The sequence below is a fragment of the Mustela nigripes genome, chromosome 15 (assembly GCF_022355385.1).
Source record: "Mustela nigripes isolate SB6536 chromosome 15, MUSNIG.SB6536, whole genome shotgun sequence".
NCBI classification, from domain to species: Eukaryota; Metazoa; Chordata; class Mammalia; order Carnivora; family Mustelidae; genus Mustela; species Mustela nigripes.
In genome coordinates, this window is record NC_081571.1 from 81,052,957 (window position 1) to 81,071,588 (window position 18,632).

Sequence of the window (18,632 nt, forward strand, 5' to 3'; positions counted from 1 at the left end):
TGGCCAAGAGCATCGCACATGTCAGGCACCCTGGCTTCCTTCCCTGAACACACTTGCGGTGTGGAGAGTTAGTCAATGAGCGGCATGCTATGTGTGGAACAGAATTTCAGTTAAATTATCATCAAACCATGTCCCCAGCAGGAAACAGATCCTTGATGTATGGGGCAATAACTTCCTTAGGTTCCTCTAACAAGAAACTCAGGAGCACATGAATGTCACTTAGTTTCTACCTGTCTTTAGAGAAGTTCGGTGGTGTGACCGCTGTGGCGACACGCACATGGCCATGGCCGCGAGTCTCACACTGCGTCAGGGGAAGCGGCCGCCTGCCGTCTTCCGTGGAAGAAGCGCCATCCCTCTGCAGGCTTAGGCTTGCCCACGGCTTGGTCCAAGTTGAGACGCTTGTTGTAAATTGACCTGCACGTGGACTGGTCAGTCGTTTTCTCTGGAGATCGTGGGCCATGAAGGTCTCTGCCCAAAAGAGCAAGGAAGGCAGAGCTAATTCTCCAATGCGATCAAATTATTCCCTGTCTCTGGAATTTTTACAGCGGAATATGGAGAGCTGTGGCCCCCCGCAAGGGGAGGAGGGTCGGCTCACAGAAAGCAGCAGCGGCTGCGAGGGACCTGGGTAGGAGAGGAGAGCCATCGCTTTCCAGCTCGGCCCTGAGTTCTTTTATTTCTGCGTGTGTGGAGGTAATGCAGATCCACACCCGTAAGCTGAGTGAGTTTCCCTTACTTTCAGTCAGAAGGCTTTAATACAATCCCCCGAATAATTATTCTGTTTTCTGGAACGTTATCTAGCGTGTATCACCCTGACGGGCCTGGAGACCAGGGCTGTGACCGAAGACGTGATCACATGATGTTTGGTGCTCGCAGAGGGCGTCCTTCTCCACTTCAGAGACGGGGGTCCCCGCCGGCTGGTGTGGGGACCCCGGTCGTCTTTGAAATAACTTTGCAAAGTTGTTTTTTTTTTTTAATCTTCTTTAAAAGTCACTTTAAAATGTTTCAAAATTCATAGACCCAAAGAAAAAAATAACTGTCCTAAAATGAGTGTTGGATGGTGTCCCCCTGGCTCCTGGGGAGGCAACGGGAACTCCTTGGGGGGAGCTCCATGACCCTGGGCAAGGTGGCCGTGTGCCTCCTCTCCTGCAGGTGTCTGGCAGCCCGGCGCAGGTCGCAGGGAGACGACGCGCGAGGACGTCTGCGGAGATGCTGCTTGTAAGACAGCTCACGGGGTGAGTGGGTAGGGACAGGGCCGCTCGCGGTGGGGCTGGACCGAGGCACTGGGAGTCGGGAGGAGGCCGGGTTTCCCAAACCCCGTCCGATGGACACCTGCAGCTGGGGGGGGCCGACCTCCCGGCGTGGCCGTCCTGGGGGCGTCGAGTCCCAGAAGGAAAAGCAGACACAGGTTCCCCTTGGAAATGCAGCCCCCGCAGAGCAAGCAGCCCTCGGGTGGAGCTGAGACACGTCTGCAGGATCTCGCCGCGTTCTCTGTGTGGTGTTGCTAAGGATAAAGCGAGGATGGCCCGGTGGCCTCCGGTGCCTCCTCGGAGGACCGCCTGTTTCCTCCCTCGAGACCGTTCCTATATCGTTCTCCAGCTGGGACTGTTCACGGCCAGCACTGAGCTTATCTGACCTGCACAGTCATTACTCTGACTCCGGCAGAACCTGAACATTCCTTCCCTCCGGCGGTCTGAGCCCCGCGCCCCGAGGCAGCAGCTCCTCGGCCATGCCACCCAGAGCTGGTCCCGCACCTGCACGGCTGCGGGGCTCTCCCCAGCGGGCCAGCCCGCACCCCGGTCCCGTCACACCAGGGGCCTGTGTGTGTGTGTGTGTGTGTGTGTCTTGAGATGCCATTGAAATTCTTACAAAAACTGAAAGTGAAATGAGGAAATGATTGGGCAATCGGATTGAAGCGCCGGTGCCGGGAAGACCTATCCTGCAGCGGGGCCAGGACGCGGCCGGCGGGCGGAGGGGAGTGCAGGAGAGCTGTCCTGAGGGCGACCGCAGGGCCAGGCCCCCGAGTCAGTGTAGGACACCAGCAAGCACAGCTCACAGGAAATGAGCCATTCCCTGCGCTTGCTTACTCGAAGGGCCCGAACCTGCAAAGTTCCAGGAGTGCCATGGATGGCTGCGCAGGCCGGCAGTCACGCCTTTCTCCCTGCCTGGAGAGGGGAGAAGAAATGAAACTGAAGGAGTGTGTCTCCATCCTGCCCCTGAAGGAAAGCCCCTCTGTCCCAGTCTCCAAAGATGGGACGCTGCTGGCCGTGCCCTTGCTGCTGGCCCTGGCGGCCAGCTGCCTCTCGGTGCTGGCGTTCTGCAGGGTGGCCGCCCTTCAGGCCGAGCTGGGGAGCCTCCGGGCGGAGCTGCGGGAACTCCACCGGGCTGAGCAGCTGCCAGGCGCCCCCCAGGCCGGAGCCGCAGCTCCGAGGGCAGCTGTGCAGGGGGCCCCAGCTGTCCCCTCGGCTCTCAAAGTGAGTTTGCAGCAGCTGCCTCCCCCGACCTCCCGGCGTGGGTGGGTTCGCCCCGCACAGCTGCCTCCCGCACCTCCGCTGTCTTTGCAGTAACTTGGGGTTTTTCTCTTCTTAGGGCATCTTCGCACCACCCGCTGCAGGAGGGGGCAACTCCAGCCAAAGCCGCAGGAACACGCGTGCCCTTCAGGGTCCGGAAGAAGCAGGTAGGTTTCCGGCACAGGAGCATCGGGGAGTCAGGGAGCCTGCGTCCACAGGTGTGGAGGACGGTCTTTGCTCTGGGGGCCCGGGAGCCGACCCGGGCACCGAGACTGTGCAAGTTGCATCTAAACCAGGGGAAGCTTTTAGGCACCACCGGTGCACAGCACGTCTGTCCTCCAATGAGCAGAGTGTGAGGGGCTGAGCTGTCCCGAGAGCAGAGGAGGAGGAATGAGCCGCGTAGTCTTCCTCATAGATCATGCCTGTGTCAGAAACCGGGTCCAGCCCTGCCGGGAGAAAGCGCGCGTGTTAGTGCAGATTCTGTCTCCCTGAGTCCAGAAAGCAAGGGCAAGGAGAACACGTCCTGAGGGCGTGTGGTGGCCCTGCGGCCCAGGAAGCTCCTATCGCAACAGGTGTGTTTGTGATTTCTTTTGTTTATTGCCTTTGTTTAAAAAAAAAAAAAAAAAAAAAAAAGTTCATTTTACACACACACACACACCCACACACGCAGAGATTTTAAAGCTTCTCTTTAAGGCTTTTCCAGGAAATCCACAAGTTTATAATCTTGTAAGAGTTCTCCAGTGATTCCTGCTTATGTTCATGTCCCACTTAATTCCCAGAATCCCAGAGTCCCAAGCCTCGGATTGGGCAGGGCCTCCCAAAATGCTCGATTCTAGTTCCTGCACTTCAGAGATGAAAAAGAGCATTTGTATTACATTCAGTAGCATCACTACTTAGGAAATCCATGGTATTTCCGACACGGTGTGTCGGACAGGTATGTGCTGTGATAGCCGATGTCACGGCTACTGTGTCCTTAAACACTCACCCTGCCCGTGAGGCCGCAGGACAGGTGTAGCTGTGTGGGTACAGGTGTGTGTTTGGGGAGGGAAGGGCCTGACTTACCCGCCAAGTGCTTCTCCCTCAGACTACACACTCACACACACTCACACACACACATACATTAGATGCTCTGGCTGGAAACTCTTTTCACTACCTGCCTTGTTCATGGGCAAAATTCTTAACCGATAAAACCATGATTTTTATGTCTTATCAAAAGCAGATGGGTTGAAACATATATAAACTAGGAAACACTAATATTTTTATTATACTTTAATAAATGAATTACTTTCATACTTTGCATTTTACCTGTATTTCCTACATAATTGAAAAAATACAACATAAACTGTGGTATATTTTTGTGTTTACTTATCATACAATAAGCCTTTTCCCTACTTCTAAGTAATTCCATATTAGTTTGCTATATCATACAGTTATTTAATGTGACCACTTCCAAAATTTTGTGCAGGTCTCTTGTTTCTGAATTACATGTTTCACTTAAATTCTGTAGATAGACTATCAGAGCTAAAAGAGGATGAACATCTTTACCACCCTCGCTGCCTGGCGCCATTTAGCTTTCAAAATGACTTATAAATGTACCCAGTCAGAAATGTCGTGGACGGGTTCTCCACATTCTTACAGCATCTTATCTGTTAAATTTTATTTTGGCTAACTTAGTGGTTATAAAACTATCTCAAATGTCATTTGTTGCTTGCTTACAAAGAAGAATTTTTTTCTGCATATTTGGATAATTTCTAATTTTATGTCCTGCTAATTTTTATTCATAACTTCCCTCATTTGTCCTAATTTTTCTTTGTAATTTTGAAGAAACTATGTTAGGCATACTGCTTATCAAAATTTTGCTGTAAATATTTTCACAATATTTTTTTTAATTGTATAGAGATTTTGTCTGTGTATTTAATATGATAAACTTTTCCTTTTCATCTTCTCTAATACATTAAAGCTAAACACATTTAAGCTAAAATTGTATTTATTCACAATCTCTTTCATAGCCTGTTCTATTCGCTGCTACTTTGACTTTTTTATAACTTGGTGTTTTAGTTTGGTTTTTAACTCCTTAATCCTCCTGGCATTCATTTGGTAGATCATGTCTACTAGCTTTAACTTCCCCTTTTTTCTTTAATTTTCTCCTTCCAAATTACTGTTAAATATCTCAACTAAATTTATTGGATGATTTTTTTTAACTTGTTTGCATTGGGCAGCTTACTATATTGTATTAAGTTTCTCATATATAGTTGAATCTATTTTGGACTGTCTTTTTATTGATTTATTATTCTATTTATCTGTATTAAATAAAATACTCAAGTATTTTGTAATATAATGAGCTTTATATCTAGTACCTCAATCTTCTTCAACCTCTATGTTAGTATTCCCAGCCTCCGCACATTAGTTTTACAAATAAACCTTAACTTGACCATCTCAAAGAGGGTGTCTTTATAGCAGATTTAAGAAGAAAGGATATTGAGTAAGAAATTAATTAACTTACAGAGTTCCACTTCCCCCAAATACCCTCTGTTCTATTTTAAAATTTCCTCCCATGTGCAGATTGTTACAAATTTGTGATTTTATGGCATCCAAAAATTAAGTACTGATTAAAAATTTCCCTAAATAATTTGTAATTGTTAGAAAGTTTGGAAAGTAAACCAAAATTCTATCGAGTGAATGAAAATTCACCCAGTTTCCCACGTCCAGATGGAATTGCTATTGTCATTCTCGAGGTTTGCCTGAGATGTTTTTTAGACCTTTCATAAAATGCATGTATCTGCATGGTATATGTGTGTACAGTATGTGTAAGAATTCATCATATATATGTATGATTAATGTAGCAGTAAATAGTATATCTCTCTACATACACACACACACACACACACACATACACATACACACACACACTCAGCAGTCATAGATCTGAGATGGGAGGCTTGAAGAGGGTACCTCGGTGACAGTCATATTTACTTTTCCTCATTCATGAAACTGGGTTGAATGCTGTTTTAAACACTATCGATTTGTGCGGGGAAAATAAATTTTGTTTAGCACGACCAAATTAATGTATCTATAACCGAGAGGTTTATCCAAAACTCCTTGATTTTTTTTTCCTCTCTTCAGTACGGTCCTTTTTTGGAATTGAGGAAATTCTGAATCTATGCAGCTTTCTTTGTTTTTTGTTTGTTTCTATTCTAGTTCTAATTTATTTTTTAAGATACTTGTTAATTTATTTATTTGAGAGAGAGAGAAAGAGAGAGACCATGAGCTGGAGGGGTGGGGTCAGAGAGAGAGGGACAAGCAGATTCACCGCTGAGCTGGGCGCCCAACTCAGACTCGGGGCTCAATCCCAGGACCCTGAGGTCATGACCTGAGCCAAAACCAAAAGTTGGATGCTTGGCCCTGAGCCACCCAGGTGCCCCTAGTTCTGTTTGTTTGTTTTAGTATTTTATTTTAGTTTATTTTATTTTGTTTTTTAAATTAATTTATTTTCAGAAAAAACAGTATTCATTATTTTTTCACCACACCCAGTGCTCCATGCAATCTGTGCCCTCTCTAATACCCACCACCTGGTACCCCAACCTCCCACCACCCCGCCACTTCAGACCCCTCAGATTGTTTTTCAGAGTCCACAGTCTCTCAGGGTTCACCTCCCCTTTCAATTTCCCCCAACTCCCTTCTACTTTCAAAGTATCCATTCATGTGCTTATTTATTAATTTTCTATATACATTCTAGAACCATTGACATTTTTTGTTGGGACTTTATAAAAATTGTAACTCTGAAGAAGAAAATGAATTTTCACATTGTTTAATTGCTTAGCTATCTCTTTATTAAATATCAAATTTTGAATTTCCTAATTAGATAGAATTTTCCTTGTATAGGTTTTATTATTCTTTCATAGTTAATTATAAAAGAGGTTTTGTTGTGATTTCGAAGTCCTGGGATTTTCAAATAGGTTGTTAAACTCTTTGAGAAGGTACAGAATTGTCAAGAAATAATGCAGCATCCGATCTCATTGTTAGTTTTAAGCCACATCCACACACTTATTGGATTTATACTTAATAGAATTACAATATTTTTTCAGATTTTGTTTTTAGGATCCTCTGTTTTCTATACTCCTTAGTATCACTGTGCTGTCACTTTGTGTCAGAAAGGTTCAGAGCTAAGTACTGCTCAGTAATATGCCAGACTGCTGTGCATTTTTACTTCTCTGTAAATCCAACCTTGATTTCAGCAGGCACTACGGTTTTACCGCGTGTCTATCTAATTTGTAAGTAAACTCTGGCGTGTTGGGCCTAGAAAGCTGCAGGTCCTCAGCACCCAGCACTCCTGGCGTCACGTATCACCTGCGGGAGGTTTGTACATGCCCTTTCTGTCCAGCTAGAGACCAGAGGCTTCTGTGCTCTGGGTCCTGCGTCTCTGGCGCATTCGTCATGATACTTGCACACGGAGGTGTTCTGTGAATATTTGCTGATGGATTTTGGGCTCATGAAGCAGTAAGATGCAATGATTTGGCGTCCCTGGAAGGGGGTATTTTCCCATATTTCTTCATTTCTCAGGTTTTGATCAGAGGCTGTGTTATGCAGTTCTTTAACTTGACATTTGAAACAGCCGACTCACCAAAGGATGAGTCTGACAGCAAGGCTGGAGTTGCAGGGGGCACCTGGGGACCCCTTGCCCCAGACCTTCTTGGTTTACCAGACAGAGGCACAATTAGGGCTCGCTGAAGAAACTTTCATGTTCAACAACCTGTGTGACTAATTTTGTGGATTTCTGTCCTTATTTAATGCTTTGGTTCTAATTGAAATATTATTTACGTACGGAAAAGGGCACAGATCGTAAGGGTATGTCCTGGGGAGAGTTCCCGGAATAAACGTGAGGTGGAGGGCGGACATCACCGTCAGCCCTCAGGCCCCCCAAGGGCGAATTCTGCTCTTCTGTAGTTGTACTGTTTGGGTGCTTGGCTCTGGTTTTGTTTTCCTTAATTGTGTTGTTTCAAATGGAGGCCTTACTAGGTTTCTGTATTTCATAAGATAATTCCTGATTGTAATATAACAAACAGAAATGTGGGGAAATCCAGGATCAAAGAATTGCCAAATGGCTCAGATTAGCCCAAAGTTCACTTTTCAGCCCCTAAGTGTATTTGGAGATATTCCCAATTAAAACTATTAACTAAAGTGACCTAGCTTTGAAATATTCCTGTTAAAGTTTCTTCACAAATGGAATCATCATGATACCTGTAGTCAGCGCTCATCTAACGGTCCCGTCCACTCAGAGAACGTGGAGATGACCATACTAGGAGCCGTCAAGAGAAAGGGTTCTTGCCAATGGATCGCTACTGAGCTAAAACCAGGTTTTATTAATAAAATCAGGTAAACTTTATAATTTCCCCTTGTTATTCATGAGGGAATTTAAAAGTTATTAGAATTGCATGTGTTTTAGATTATAGAAATACAGGGGCACCTGGGTGGCTCAGTGGGTTAAAGCCCCTGCCTTCGGCTCAGGTCATAATCTCAGGGTCCTGGGATCGAGCCCCGAGTCGGGCTCTCTGCTCGGCAGGGAGCCTGCTTCCCACCCCCACCCCACCTGCCTCTTTGCCTACTTGTGATCTCTGTAAAATAAATAAAATTTAAAAAAAAGATTATAGAAATACAGAATGTATTTTTATTGATTGTGTGTATCATACTCATCTCAAGTTATAAGACTAAAACGGTGTTGAAAACATGAACAAAATGTAAAAACAAGAATAGGGAAAAATTATCCATATTTTATCTTATAAATATCTGTTGTAAGATTTGGGCCAATCTACTTTCAGTTATTTTTCTCCATTTTTAAATAAATGGTTCTTGGTTTGGAAGTATTTTAGAATAAAAGAAAAGTTGCAGATAATACAAAGAGTATTACAGAGAGTTACCATATACCCCCCCATTGAGAATCTCCTTTAATTTATATTACTATACTTTGTCACAACTAAGAAACCAACACTGGTATTTAACAAGTAACTGAACTGCATATTTGAGGGTTTTTTCTTTAACCATAGTTCATCTCCTTTGCAAGGAAAGATGGGAGGTCTGATGGGTCTATAACATCTAGTCTTTGTTTCATTGACATTTCTGGGTTGGCTGGATCTTACAAGACTATAGAAAGAAATTTAAAAGCATATTCAATATAGAACTCAATCATCCAGGCCACCTGGGTGGCTTAGTCATTAAGTGTCTGCCTTCAGCTCAGGTCATGATCCCAGAGTCCTGGGATCGAGCCTCCCATCGGGCTCCCTGTTTGGTTGGAAGTCTGTTTCTCCCTCTCCCACTTTCCCTGCTTGTGTGCGCTCTCTCACTGTCTCTCTCTCTCTGTCAAATAAGTAAATAAAATCTTAAAAAAAAAAAAAAAAAAAAAAAGATCTCAATCATCCACTTTGTACCAGAATCAGGTTAACTGGTGCCTCTTCCCCAGTAAGGGTATGTTCCTTCCTAGAACAGAAACAGCTGGCTGCTGTCTTGATGATCTTTGACCAGAATCTTCCCTGAGTGCTATTCCCCCCCCCCGCCTCCGCATCAATAGTGGCTTCTTTTTTAGTGTTGCAAGAGCTGGCTTCTGTTCAGTTTCCAAAAAAGTAATAAAATAAAATAGTGATCTCATAATCAAATCTCTGAACCCTGTTCTTGTCAAGTTTAAAGTTTTGGGAAATAGAAGGAACAGGAAGTGAGTCAATCAAAGCAGCCAGAAGCGATGTCTCATACCTTCCATGCATGCCACAGGCCTGTTAGATCTCAAGCACTGTTCTAGGTGTGGGTGTTGATCAGAAAACACAACAGATAAAAGTTTCCTGCCCGCTGGAGATTACGTTATAGCGAGGTAGAAAGACACAGAAAGTAGTCAGTAGACACAATTAATGAATAGATTACTAGATACCAGAAAATGGCACAGATCATGGGAAAGTACAGTATCTTGGGCAGCATGAAGGGTGGGGAAGAGGAAGAGTGTGCATCAGGGAGGCCGGGGCAAGTCTTTCTGTTCCTCCTCGAAGGCTCATTAATTCTTTATACTTTCAACTTTAAAAAGAATTGAAGATATGGGTTGATATTTCAAAAATAAATTCATAATGTTGGGGAATAAGTTCTCATTAATAATGCTGTAGGATAGGATAATATTAGTTTCGATGTTTATTATTTTTATGAGTCAAGTCCTATTTAAAAGAACGGTATCGAACAGCTGCACTTTTGTTGTGGTTGGATTTTCTTTTAAAAGGGATTCTTGGGGCTCCTCCGTGGCTGTCACTTAACTTTGGGCTTCAGCTCAGATCATGATCTCAGGGTCATGAGATCGAGTCCCACCTCAGGCTCCACGTTCAGTGCGGAGTCTGCTTGAGATAATGTCTCTCCCTCTCTTTCTGCCTCTGCCTCCACTTGCATGCACACACTTTCTTTTTCTCACTCAAATAAATAAAATCTTTTTTAAATTTTTAAAAGAAAACAAAAGATATTCTCATTTCTTAGAAAAGAAACAGGGTTCACTCAAAACTAGAGGAAACATCCACTGTGCCAAGGTCTGAGGTGGGCACTCCAGAATTACAGAAAAGGGGAGGGAGAAACTAAGTTACTGGGTGTGTTGCACTCACAAACTCTGGGTTGGGCTCTGTGGGTCTATGACACCACGTACCATTCACCTTCTCAGTAACCCCTGTTAGGTTGGCATTACTGTCTTCATTGTAGGTGAGAGAATTGAAGCCAAGACATCACCAGTCCCTTACCTTCACAAGCTAAATACTGAGTTGGAGAAATTTTTAAAAATTAACGTAAATTTTAAAATAACACTGTAATCAATAAGCTCTTTACCTTTTACAAAGCACATGTAAAGTACCACTCCCATTGGTTCTCACAGCAACGCCATGAAGCAGATATTTTTATTCTTCTTACACAGAGAAGAAAAAATATTTTAATGTTAAGTGTTAATCTCATGATTAAACAGCTAAGTTGGTTTGAGAACTAACATTTGAATCCATTATATACTGACTACTAAGTCTCAGTTTTTTTTTCCATTGTGCGAGTGGTATGTCTTAACATCCAAGTAATATAACAGATTTGACAAAAAAACTGTTGGGTCCCCAAGAGGCCTAGACTGTTACTAACATGAGTACCAACAGGAGGCCATTAAGCAATGGTATCCTAGGATGTGAGATCAGACCACAGACTGACAGATGATGGACACCATGATGGATAAGAGCTGAGCTGAGTTTTGAAGTATGAGTCAATTTGGGGAAGGGGAGACAGTATCCCAGGGAAAGGGATCAGGGATGGCTCAGGCAGAATATAGGCCAGCATCTTGACATTGCTCCTTTGCTTGGATTTTTGCAAAGGAACACTGATGGAAGTGTTTTCACACGTTCAGGTTTCCTCCTCCTCCTCCTATGGCTGGGCCTTTTGGGGTAGACAGGGAGACTACCGCAGGTGACTACGCAGTGACAGCTTCTGACACTGGCTGAGAAGTCACTCTTCACAGCTCATTCTGTTTCTTTTCTGTCTGCCACACTAGAACTTCTTCTGGGAAATAGAGAGTGAGAAATTTTGGAGAAAAACTACCCAACCATTGGCTTCAAAAAATAATATAGTGTACTATGATTCTACAAAAAATATTCAAAATCTTTATTATTGAGGATTATTTGTTATGGAAAATGTTTTTTGTATAACCCTGGGATTATAACCAAGGATTTGTTAGATGGTCCAGATGTCAGTGGTTGTTTCTCTTTTATGAAACCTATTTTCCCTAAGCATTAATTCAGTTTGATATAATGTGTATTATAAAGTTGGATATAAGGATGAGGTTTCAAAGAACCATTTGGAAAAGGTGGATATTATTATAATGTCTATTTTTGTTCTAAATGTTTGCACAATACTCCAGTTTCTCTTCAGATAGTATAAATTTTTTGCCTTTTACTAAATTGTTGCATGGGTTTTCTTTCTTTTTTTCTAGTCTGACATAAGCCAGACCCCGTGCAGATTTGTAAACGGTGCTCCTTAACATCAAGTGTCAGCCTAGGGAGAGAGACAGTAATAGAAACAATGAGGATGTATAGTGAAATGTTATTTCAGTAGATGTTTGCGCAAAGTGTAGTGGGATCCAATATTTAGCGGGAAGAATGAGGGAAAGAATGGATATTTGGTCTGAGCCCTGAAGGAGGGATGGGTTTCACCAGATGCCAAGGTGAGGAGTATGTAGCCAAGGGAATGGCAGACACGCAGTCGCAGTTGGAGCTCCGTTCTGCAAGGGGTGGGGGTGCTGAGGTCCTGGGGTCATGAAGGTTCTTGGGTTTGTGTACAAGGGAAACCCACTGAAGGAGTTAGAAACGGTGGAAGGACAAGATCAAATTCGGGCTTAGGAAGGCCAATCTGGAAGAAACGCAAGAGATAGAGTGGAAACGTCAGACAAGAGAAGAGCCCCAGCCCAGTGGCAGGTGCTGTCGTCCAGAGCAGTGAGGGTGGAGATCTGCACCGCCTGCCGTGCTTGTCCTGCCCCTGCTTATCATTCCCTCCCTGTCTGTCTGTCTGTCTCTCCCCCTTCAGTCGTACTAGCGGTGCCCCTCCAACCTCGGCCTTTACGTATACTCATGACGATTAGTTTCGACTGGAATGCTCCTACCCCCTTCTTTCTTCTGACTTCAGTTTAAGCACCCCATTCTGAGAAACCTTGCTTATCTCTTTTGAAACTTGAATTCTGTATTTGTGACGCTCTCATACCTGTTCTCCATGGACATAGGGATGCTCCATGAGTCTAGGGATTGTGTCTCCTCTGATTCTTTCCTTTTCCTTCTCCTTACCCCTTCACTCTCCTTTCCTCTCTTTTCCTCTTTTCTTTCTTTTTCTTTCCTTTTCTTTTCTTTCTTTTCTTTTTCTATCTGGAGCACAACACATGGCCTAAATTTAGTGTTCAGTAAAATTATTGAATGAGATAAATAACAGACAGAATCCAAACGGAGCAAAACTTGAAAATTCAAACCATTAGAACTGGGTTATTTTCTGGGTTTCAAGATGGCAAGGGAAGGAATCAGCATGTTTCCAAAGTGTCTCGGTTGGGCAGCTCAGAGGATAGCCATAAGCACTAAGAGAAAACAGAAGAGTGAGAGGCGTGTGTGTGGGAGGAACATAAAGAAATAGATTTGGGTCATGTTGAGTTCGAATCGTCACTGTGATATCCAGACAGAAGTGTCCAAAGGGGAGTCAAAGGTGTAAGAGCCAATTGGGCAACTCCCCCGTTATCTTTCTTCAAACACTCAGGTATATTTCTATCTTGGTTTTGAACTTCCTTGACTTCAAGTATGTTTGCATGTTATGTCATGAAGTTAGTTTTCTTCTCTGGTAAGTTACCGATATCCAGTGCTTTATGCGTAGACACCATTAATAATGAGAAATAGTCTAATAATTCAAAGAAGTCATGGCCAAAGAAAAATAATACCCTGTGGAGATGGGGACTCAACTACAAAATTAGTAATTTTAAATTAAAATAGTTCATCAATTGTAAAATGAAATAACCTATGAAGATGGCATTTTGTTTTCCTGGGTTTTGTTTTGTTCTGTTCGTGTTTTTACTCTTGGTGTTTATGAGGCAAGGCAGAGGGTTACCATTTTACATATCTTACAGTTGCTTTAGACATAAAAGATGCTCACATTCTAAATGGTGTGTGACAATGTTAGTGCTTAGGACTCTGTACATACTCACACACACACCTTCCATTCAGATATCTTTATTTACTCCTGTTGACTATTGTGATTTCTGTGTTATTTTATCCACCTCTTTCCAAAACCCTCAAAGAACAACCCCCCCCCCCTTCGGTACTGCCTGAAGGCCACTGTAATGCTGCCATCTTTCTGAATTATCCAGAATGGAAAGCTCGTTTTCATTATTAGCTTTTAATTCTCCTTCAGACACACAATCGTTAGTCACAGACCTTTAATTCTTTTCCCCACACTCTATCTTGGACGCCATATTTATGGAACTGCTTCTGGGACCCGATCATCCGCATATTGGTTACTACCACTCAACAGCTGAACCTTGGCTTTCATTCTGTCTGCGTGACCATTGATTCTACACGAGAACGCGTGTATGACCTTCTTAAAGCACAACATGTATCAGATGGGCCCCCTCAAGTTTAAAAATTCCTGATTCAAAAAAAAAAAAATTTCTATAAGGCAAATACATGCTTCTCAGTTTAGCTCCCTAGAAATATTTTTAAAACTCTGCCTACTTGTGTTGGCAAACTGTTTATCACTGGTCCACTAAAACTCTATAATCCAGTTTTTCTACCCCTAAATTCATTGAATTTAGGAAAGGATTTTACCCCTAAATTCATTGAATTTAAGAAAGGATTCATTGAAATCAGGAGTAATGTCTTAAAGATTTTCTTGTTTCTCTCTATCAGGTGGTCTTTATTCATTTGGTCTTCATGGCCTCCTAGTACTCTTCCTTTATGTGCCCAGTTTATTGGGTTCAATACTGTGAACGAGAATGATGTTAGCACCGCTCCCATGATAATAGCCAAGACATATCTCGCAAGTATTGTGGGCCAAGAATAGTACTAACTATGCCACACGCTTTATCTCATTTAATCTCTATATGCATGTGCACATACAGCCCAGGAAAGATGGAACATTCGGAAATCTGACCTCGACTTCTGTCAACATCTGTCCTCATAGAACCTATCACAGTGCCCTGTGAGTAATGATTCCTTAAGAAGTGTTTGTGAGAAAGATAGGAACATGTTTAAGTAGGGCTGGGTGGGCTGCCCTAGACACTGTGCCTGTCCTTCAGACTTTCCTGCTATGGGCGTTTTGTTTCTCCCTTCTTACACGCTGTCCTTATTCATGGCCGTTCTGCCTCTTAACGATGCTTTTACGTATTTTTTGTGGCAGAAGGTCTGCCGTAGTGACAGAACCAACGAGTCACATTTTCCCTGTGGCACAGACATGGCCACTGTCGTTTTGCAGACCAATGAAAGAATTACAGAGTCTCCAGAATGTTCTGCTCCAATTGAAATGATGAGATAACATAAAAATATGTTAGAAAAGGTTCAGGGTTATAAAGGAATCATAGCTTTCTTTTTTTTTTTTTTTTTAAGACTTTATTTATTGGAGACAGAGAGAGAGCACACACAAGTGGGGGTTGGTGGGGCGGGGGGAAAGGGGCAGAGGGAGAGAGAGAAGCAGACTCCCCGCTGAGGGGGGGAATCTGACACAGGACTCGATCCCAGGACACTGGGATCATGACCTGAGCCGAAGGCAGACACTTAACGACTGAGTCACCCAGGTGCCCCAAGAATGACAGCTTTTAACATTGTGTTTCCACTTTGAAATACCAAGGGTATTCTTCTTAGCAGGTTTTCTGATGCGATTACTCCCTGCACAGGTACTCATTGAAGGCCTGTGTGCCTGTACAGCTTGGGGGTAGCTTACAACTGCTACATCTATGGGGTGTTGTATTGTGAGTATTAACATGCAGAACGTTTTCAGTTAATAAGTGAAGCAGGAATTCTCTGTGTCACTCTTAAAATGTGACCACAGAGAAGCCTGTTTTTAAAGGATCACTTCAACTCTGAATAAAATACTTGTGGTAAGAAAAACTCTACACTAATATTTTCTTAATTAAAAATAGGCACGCTTAAATGGCTGTTTCATATTTTTCACAGATATTTACTGCTCTGCTTCCTTTTCCCATAGGCAGGGTTCTCATTTTGCTTTCACCTGGGGGCTCCTGTCTTTATTTGAGAGAAGCGTTCTCTGTGTCCTTGAATGCTGTCTGGAATATCATACACGTGATATGTGGTGCAAATTGAAGCTTCCCAGAAGCTTGACTGATTCTGCAGTTCCAGGGAAATCTCCCATTTTATTTTTAAAGATGCTTTCTTTCTTCTCTTCTTGGTCCAAGAGATATTACCCAAAGCCTGACTTTGGCTCCAAAGCGAAGCAGGCAGGGTCTCTATCTGACCCCGTCAGTTTCCACCACAGGCCCCAAAACAAGCTGTTTACACTTTCTGGGACTTAGTATCCCGTATGTAATTTTTAAGATTTTTGTGAAGTCGCTTGTATTTATATCTGCTCAGTAAATGTTAGAAATTGTTTTTATTTTCAGGAATAGTTATTGTATTAGCAGTAACAGTGAATTACTATTTAATGTTAACTTTTTCTTTGTTTCTGTTTTTGCTTTTTGTTTGGTTGGTTGTTTTTATTTGTTTGTTTGTTTGTTTGTTTTTTGAGAGAGAGAGTCTATGTGAGTTGGGATGCCGGGGGGGGGGGGGGGGGGGGGGAGGGACAGAGAGAGAGGGAGAATCTCAAGCAGACCCCATGCCCAGTGCAGAGCCTCGATCTCATGAACCTGAGACCATGATCTGAGTCAAAATCAAGAGTCAGATGCTTAATCGATTGAGCCACCCAAGCTCTCCTTCATGTTAGGCTTTTCTGAAACAAAAAAAAATCACTTTCACGTAGTCTGATAGTTTGGCTCATACGTATGATGGACGGGAAGATCATGTGATAATTACTAAACCAGCCTTCTGTCCCCGCTTGACCTTCAGGCAAGTTAGATTGAACTCTAAGGATGATATAGTTGCCGTGTTCCAACAGCACATAGAGTTTTTCTAAACCATGGATTTCAAGAACATAGTATATTATAAAGTTATAATAAAAAATCTGGGCGTGGACATCATAAAGCAGTTTGAGAACAAAGAGCAGGCTCTGTTGGAAGCAGACTTGGTTTCGTGCTTCTGGAAGAGCACCTGTGCTCCTTGTGCACTCTTACCTCTCTTACTGTTCCTCATCAAGTAACTAAAAGGATGTATTTTTGCCTTTCAGTCATTCAGGACTGCTTGCAACTGATTGCAGACAATGACACACCTACCATACGGAAAGGTAATGAGAGCCCCTCCCATAACTTTTCTTACACGTTAGTCACTTGTAAGACTGCATTCAGACTTCATCTCGAATCCGCTGTCTGCCTGCAAACATCTCAGAATCAGATGTGAATAAGAGCCTTCAATCTCTTCAAACCGGTTGGGGAATACATGTTTAGGCTACTGTAATAATCTAACAAACAGAATTACCTTAAAGACACAAATACTTAGAAATGTAAAATAATTAGCCTATGATAGAACCAATACTAAGCCACGCTTAGGTTTTTGTTTTAGATTTTTAGAAATCACTTTGGCTTCTCTGATGACTCAAGATCGTTTTCATGAATATTAACTGGTTTTTGTTTTATTTAGGTTTTAGAACTCACAATAGGGGGAGGATGAAACTGAACAAGTCATAAACCTTTTATATCAATTACTAGTGAATATGTAATTGTGCAAATGAACATGACACTGTTATGATAATCCAATGTGAAATGATTGCTTTGTATTTTGCACGTATCAGTTGAAGACACGCGACGTTCTACGTACCGTGTGGGCTTTGGGGCTTCGTGACAAGTCAGATGTGTACTGTTCTTCACCTTCATGGAATTTACCTTTTGATGAGGGGAACCGGGGAAAACGCTAATGAACAAGTGAAATGTAAAATGATAAAATTAAGTGCAATGGGAAAAACTCCAGCAGGCGGGGGCCTGGGGAATATCTGGGCTGTGAACCAGAACAGGGAGTTCACAAGTGTCCGGGGGCTAAGCCAGGAGCCGGGAATGGGGAAACGAGAAGGAGCCCAGAGGATGGATTTGGACGGGTCTCTGTACTGAGTGCCAGGAGGGCCGTCTTACATCTGTATTTTTCTAAGGGGATGTAATTCTCCCAAATGTAGCGCAAGTACTAAACTCTTTGAAACCCTGTTATCATTTATCACTCGGCATTTTCCAAAGTTCTATCTTTGCGATTTTAGTAGGCAGCGGACTGTTTGCTAAGAATTAAAATAAAGTCCGAAGAAGACCTTAAGGACCAAAGATAAAATTTGAAAAATATAACTTAGGGAAAGTTTGGTTTATACGTTTGGCCAAAACAAAAATGCTGCCTGTCACATGGAAAGATGAAGCTGCTTTTTGGTCCTGAGTGTGAGTCTCACAGAGGACTATGTGTGATGTCCCTGTTGGTGGCTGCTCTCCACTGACCTCAGGTGCTTATCTGCATGCTTTACCCTTTAGACATGTAGGTTAGCCCGGTGAGACCAGCAGGCCTTGAGCAGCATGGGACTGTTAGTCGTTAGCGCCACTGCTTGCTGGCACCCGGTAAGGTCTGCTATGTTGTGTTTCCATTTTCACTTGTCTCACTATATTTTTTAACTTAACCTTTTGATTCCATCTGACCCATTAGTTGTTTGGGAGTGTGTTGCTTAATTTCCATGTAGTTTTGAGTTTTCCTATTTTTCTCCTGTTACTTATTCCTACTTTCACATCATTGTGGTTAGAAAAGATACTTGATATGATTTCAGTCTTCTTAAATCTGTTCAGATTTGTTCGGTGCCCTAACATTTTATTTATCCTGGAGAATTTTCTTTGTGCGCTTAGGAAGAATGCATATTCTGCTACTGTAGGATAGAATATTTGTATATCTGTTAAGTCCTTCTGGTCTGTAGTGTTGTTCAAGCACACTGTTTCTTTACTTATTTTCTTTTGGATGACCTATCCATTATTGAAAGTAGGGTATTGAATTCTCCTACGCTTACTGTGTTGCTGTCTATTTCTCATTTCAAATCTATTAATATTTGCTGTATATATTAGGGGCTTCAGTTCATTAGGGGTAACAAGTATATATATGCTTGTTATACTTTCTTGATGAATTGATCCACTTGTCATCATATAATGACCTTCTTTGTCCCTTGTGACATTTTGTTACTTGAAGTCTATTTTGTCTATATAAGAATAGCCACTTCTTGTCTTTTTTGTTTACCATTTGTATGAAATCTCATTTTCCAGCCCTTCACTCTGAGTGTCCTTAAAACTGAAGAGAGTTTTTTGTAGGCAGAATAAAGTTGGATTTTGTTTTCCCTCCAATTCATTCAGCCACTCTATGCCTTTTGATTGGGAAATTTAATCCATTTACACGTAAAGTAGTCATTGATAGTGAGGACTTATTATCTTCCTTTTGTTAATTATTTTATGGCTGTTTTTTAGTTCCTTTCTTCCTCTCTTGATGTCTTCCTTTGTAGCTTTGTGTA

General features: G+C 42.6%; 1 protein-coding gene across 1 annotated transcript in view; it reads left to right on the forward strand.

Moving 5' to 3' along the window:
- The first annotated feature begins 1,244 nt into the window (after window positions 1-1,244).
- TNFSF13B (TNF superfamily member 13b) overlaps window positions 1,245-18,632 on the forward strand; it is a 31,011-nt gene continuing 13,623 nt past the window's right edge. The window contains exons 1-3 of the mRNA XM_059378221.1: window positions 1,245-2,471; window positions 2,587-2,674; window positions 16,347-16,403. Of these exons, the coding sequence (XP_059234204.1) occupies window positions 2,121-2,471; window positions 2,587-2,674; window positions 16,347-16,403 (496 nt within the window). The 5' untranslated portion in view covers window positions 1,245-2,120. The remainder of the gene's footprint in view (window positions 2,472-2,586; window positions 2,675-16,346; window positions 16,404-18,632) is intronic.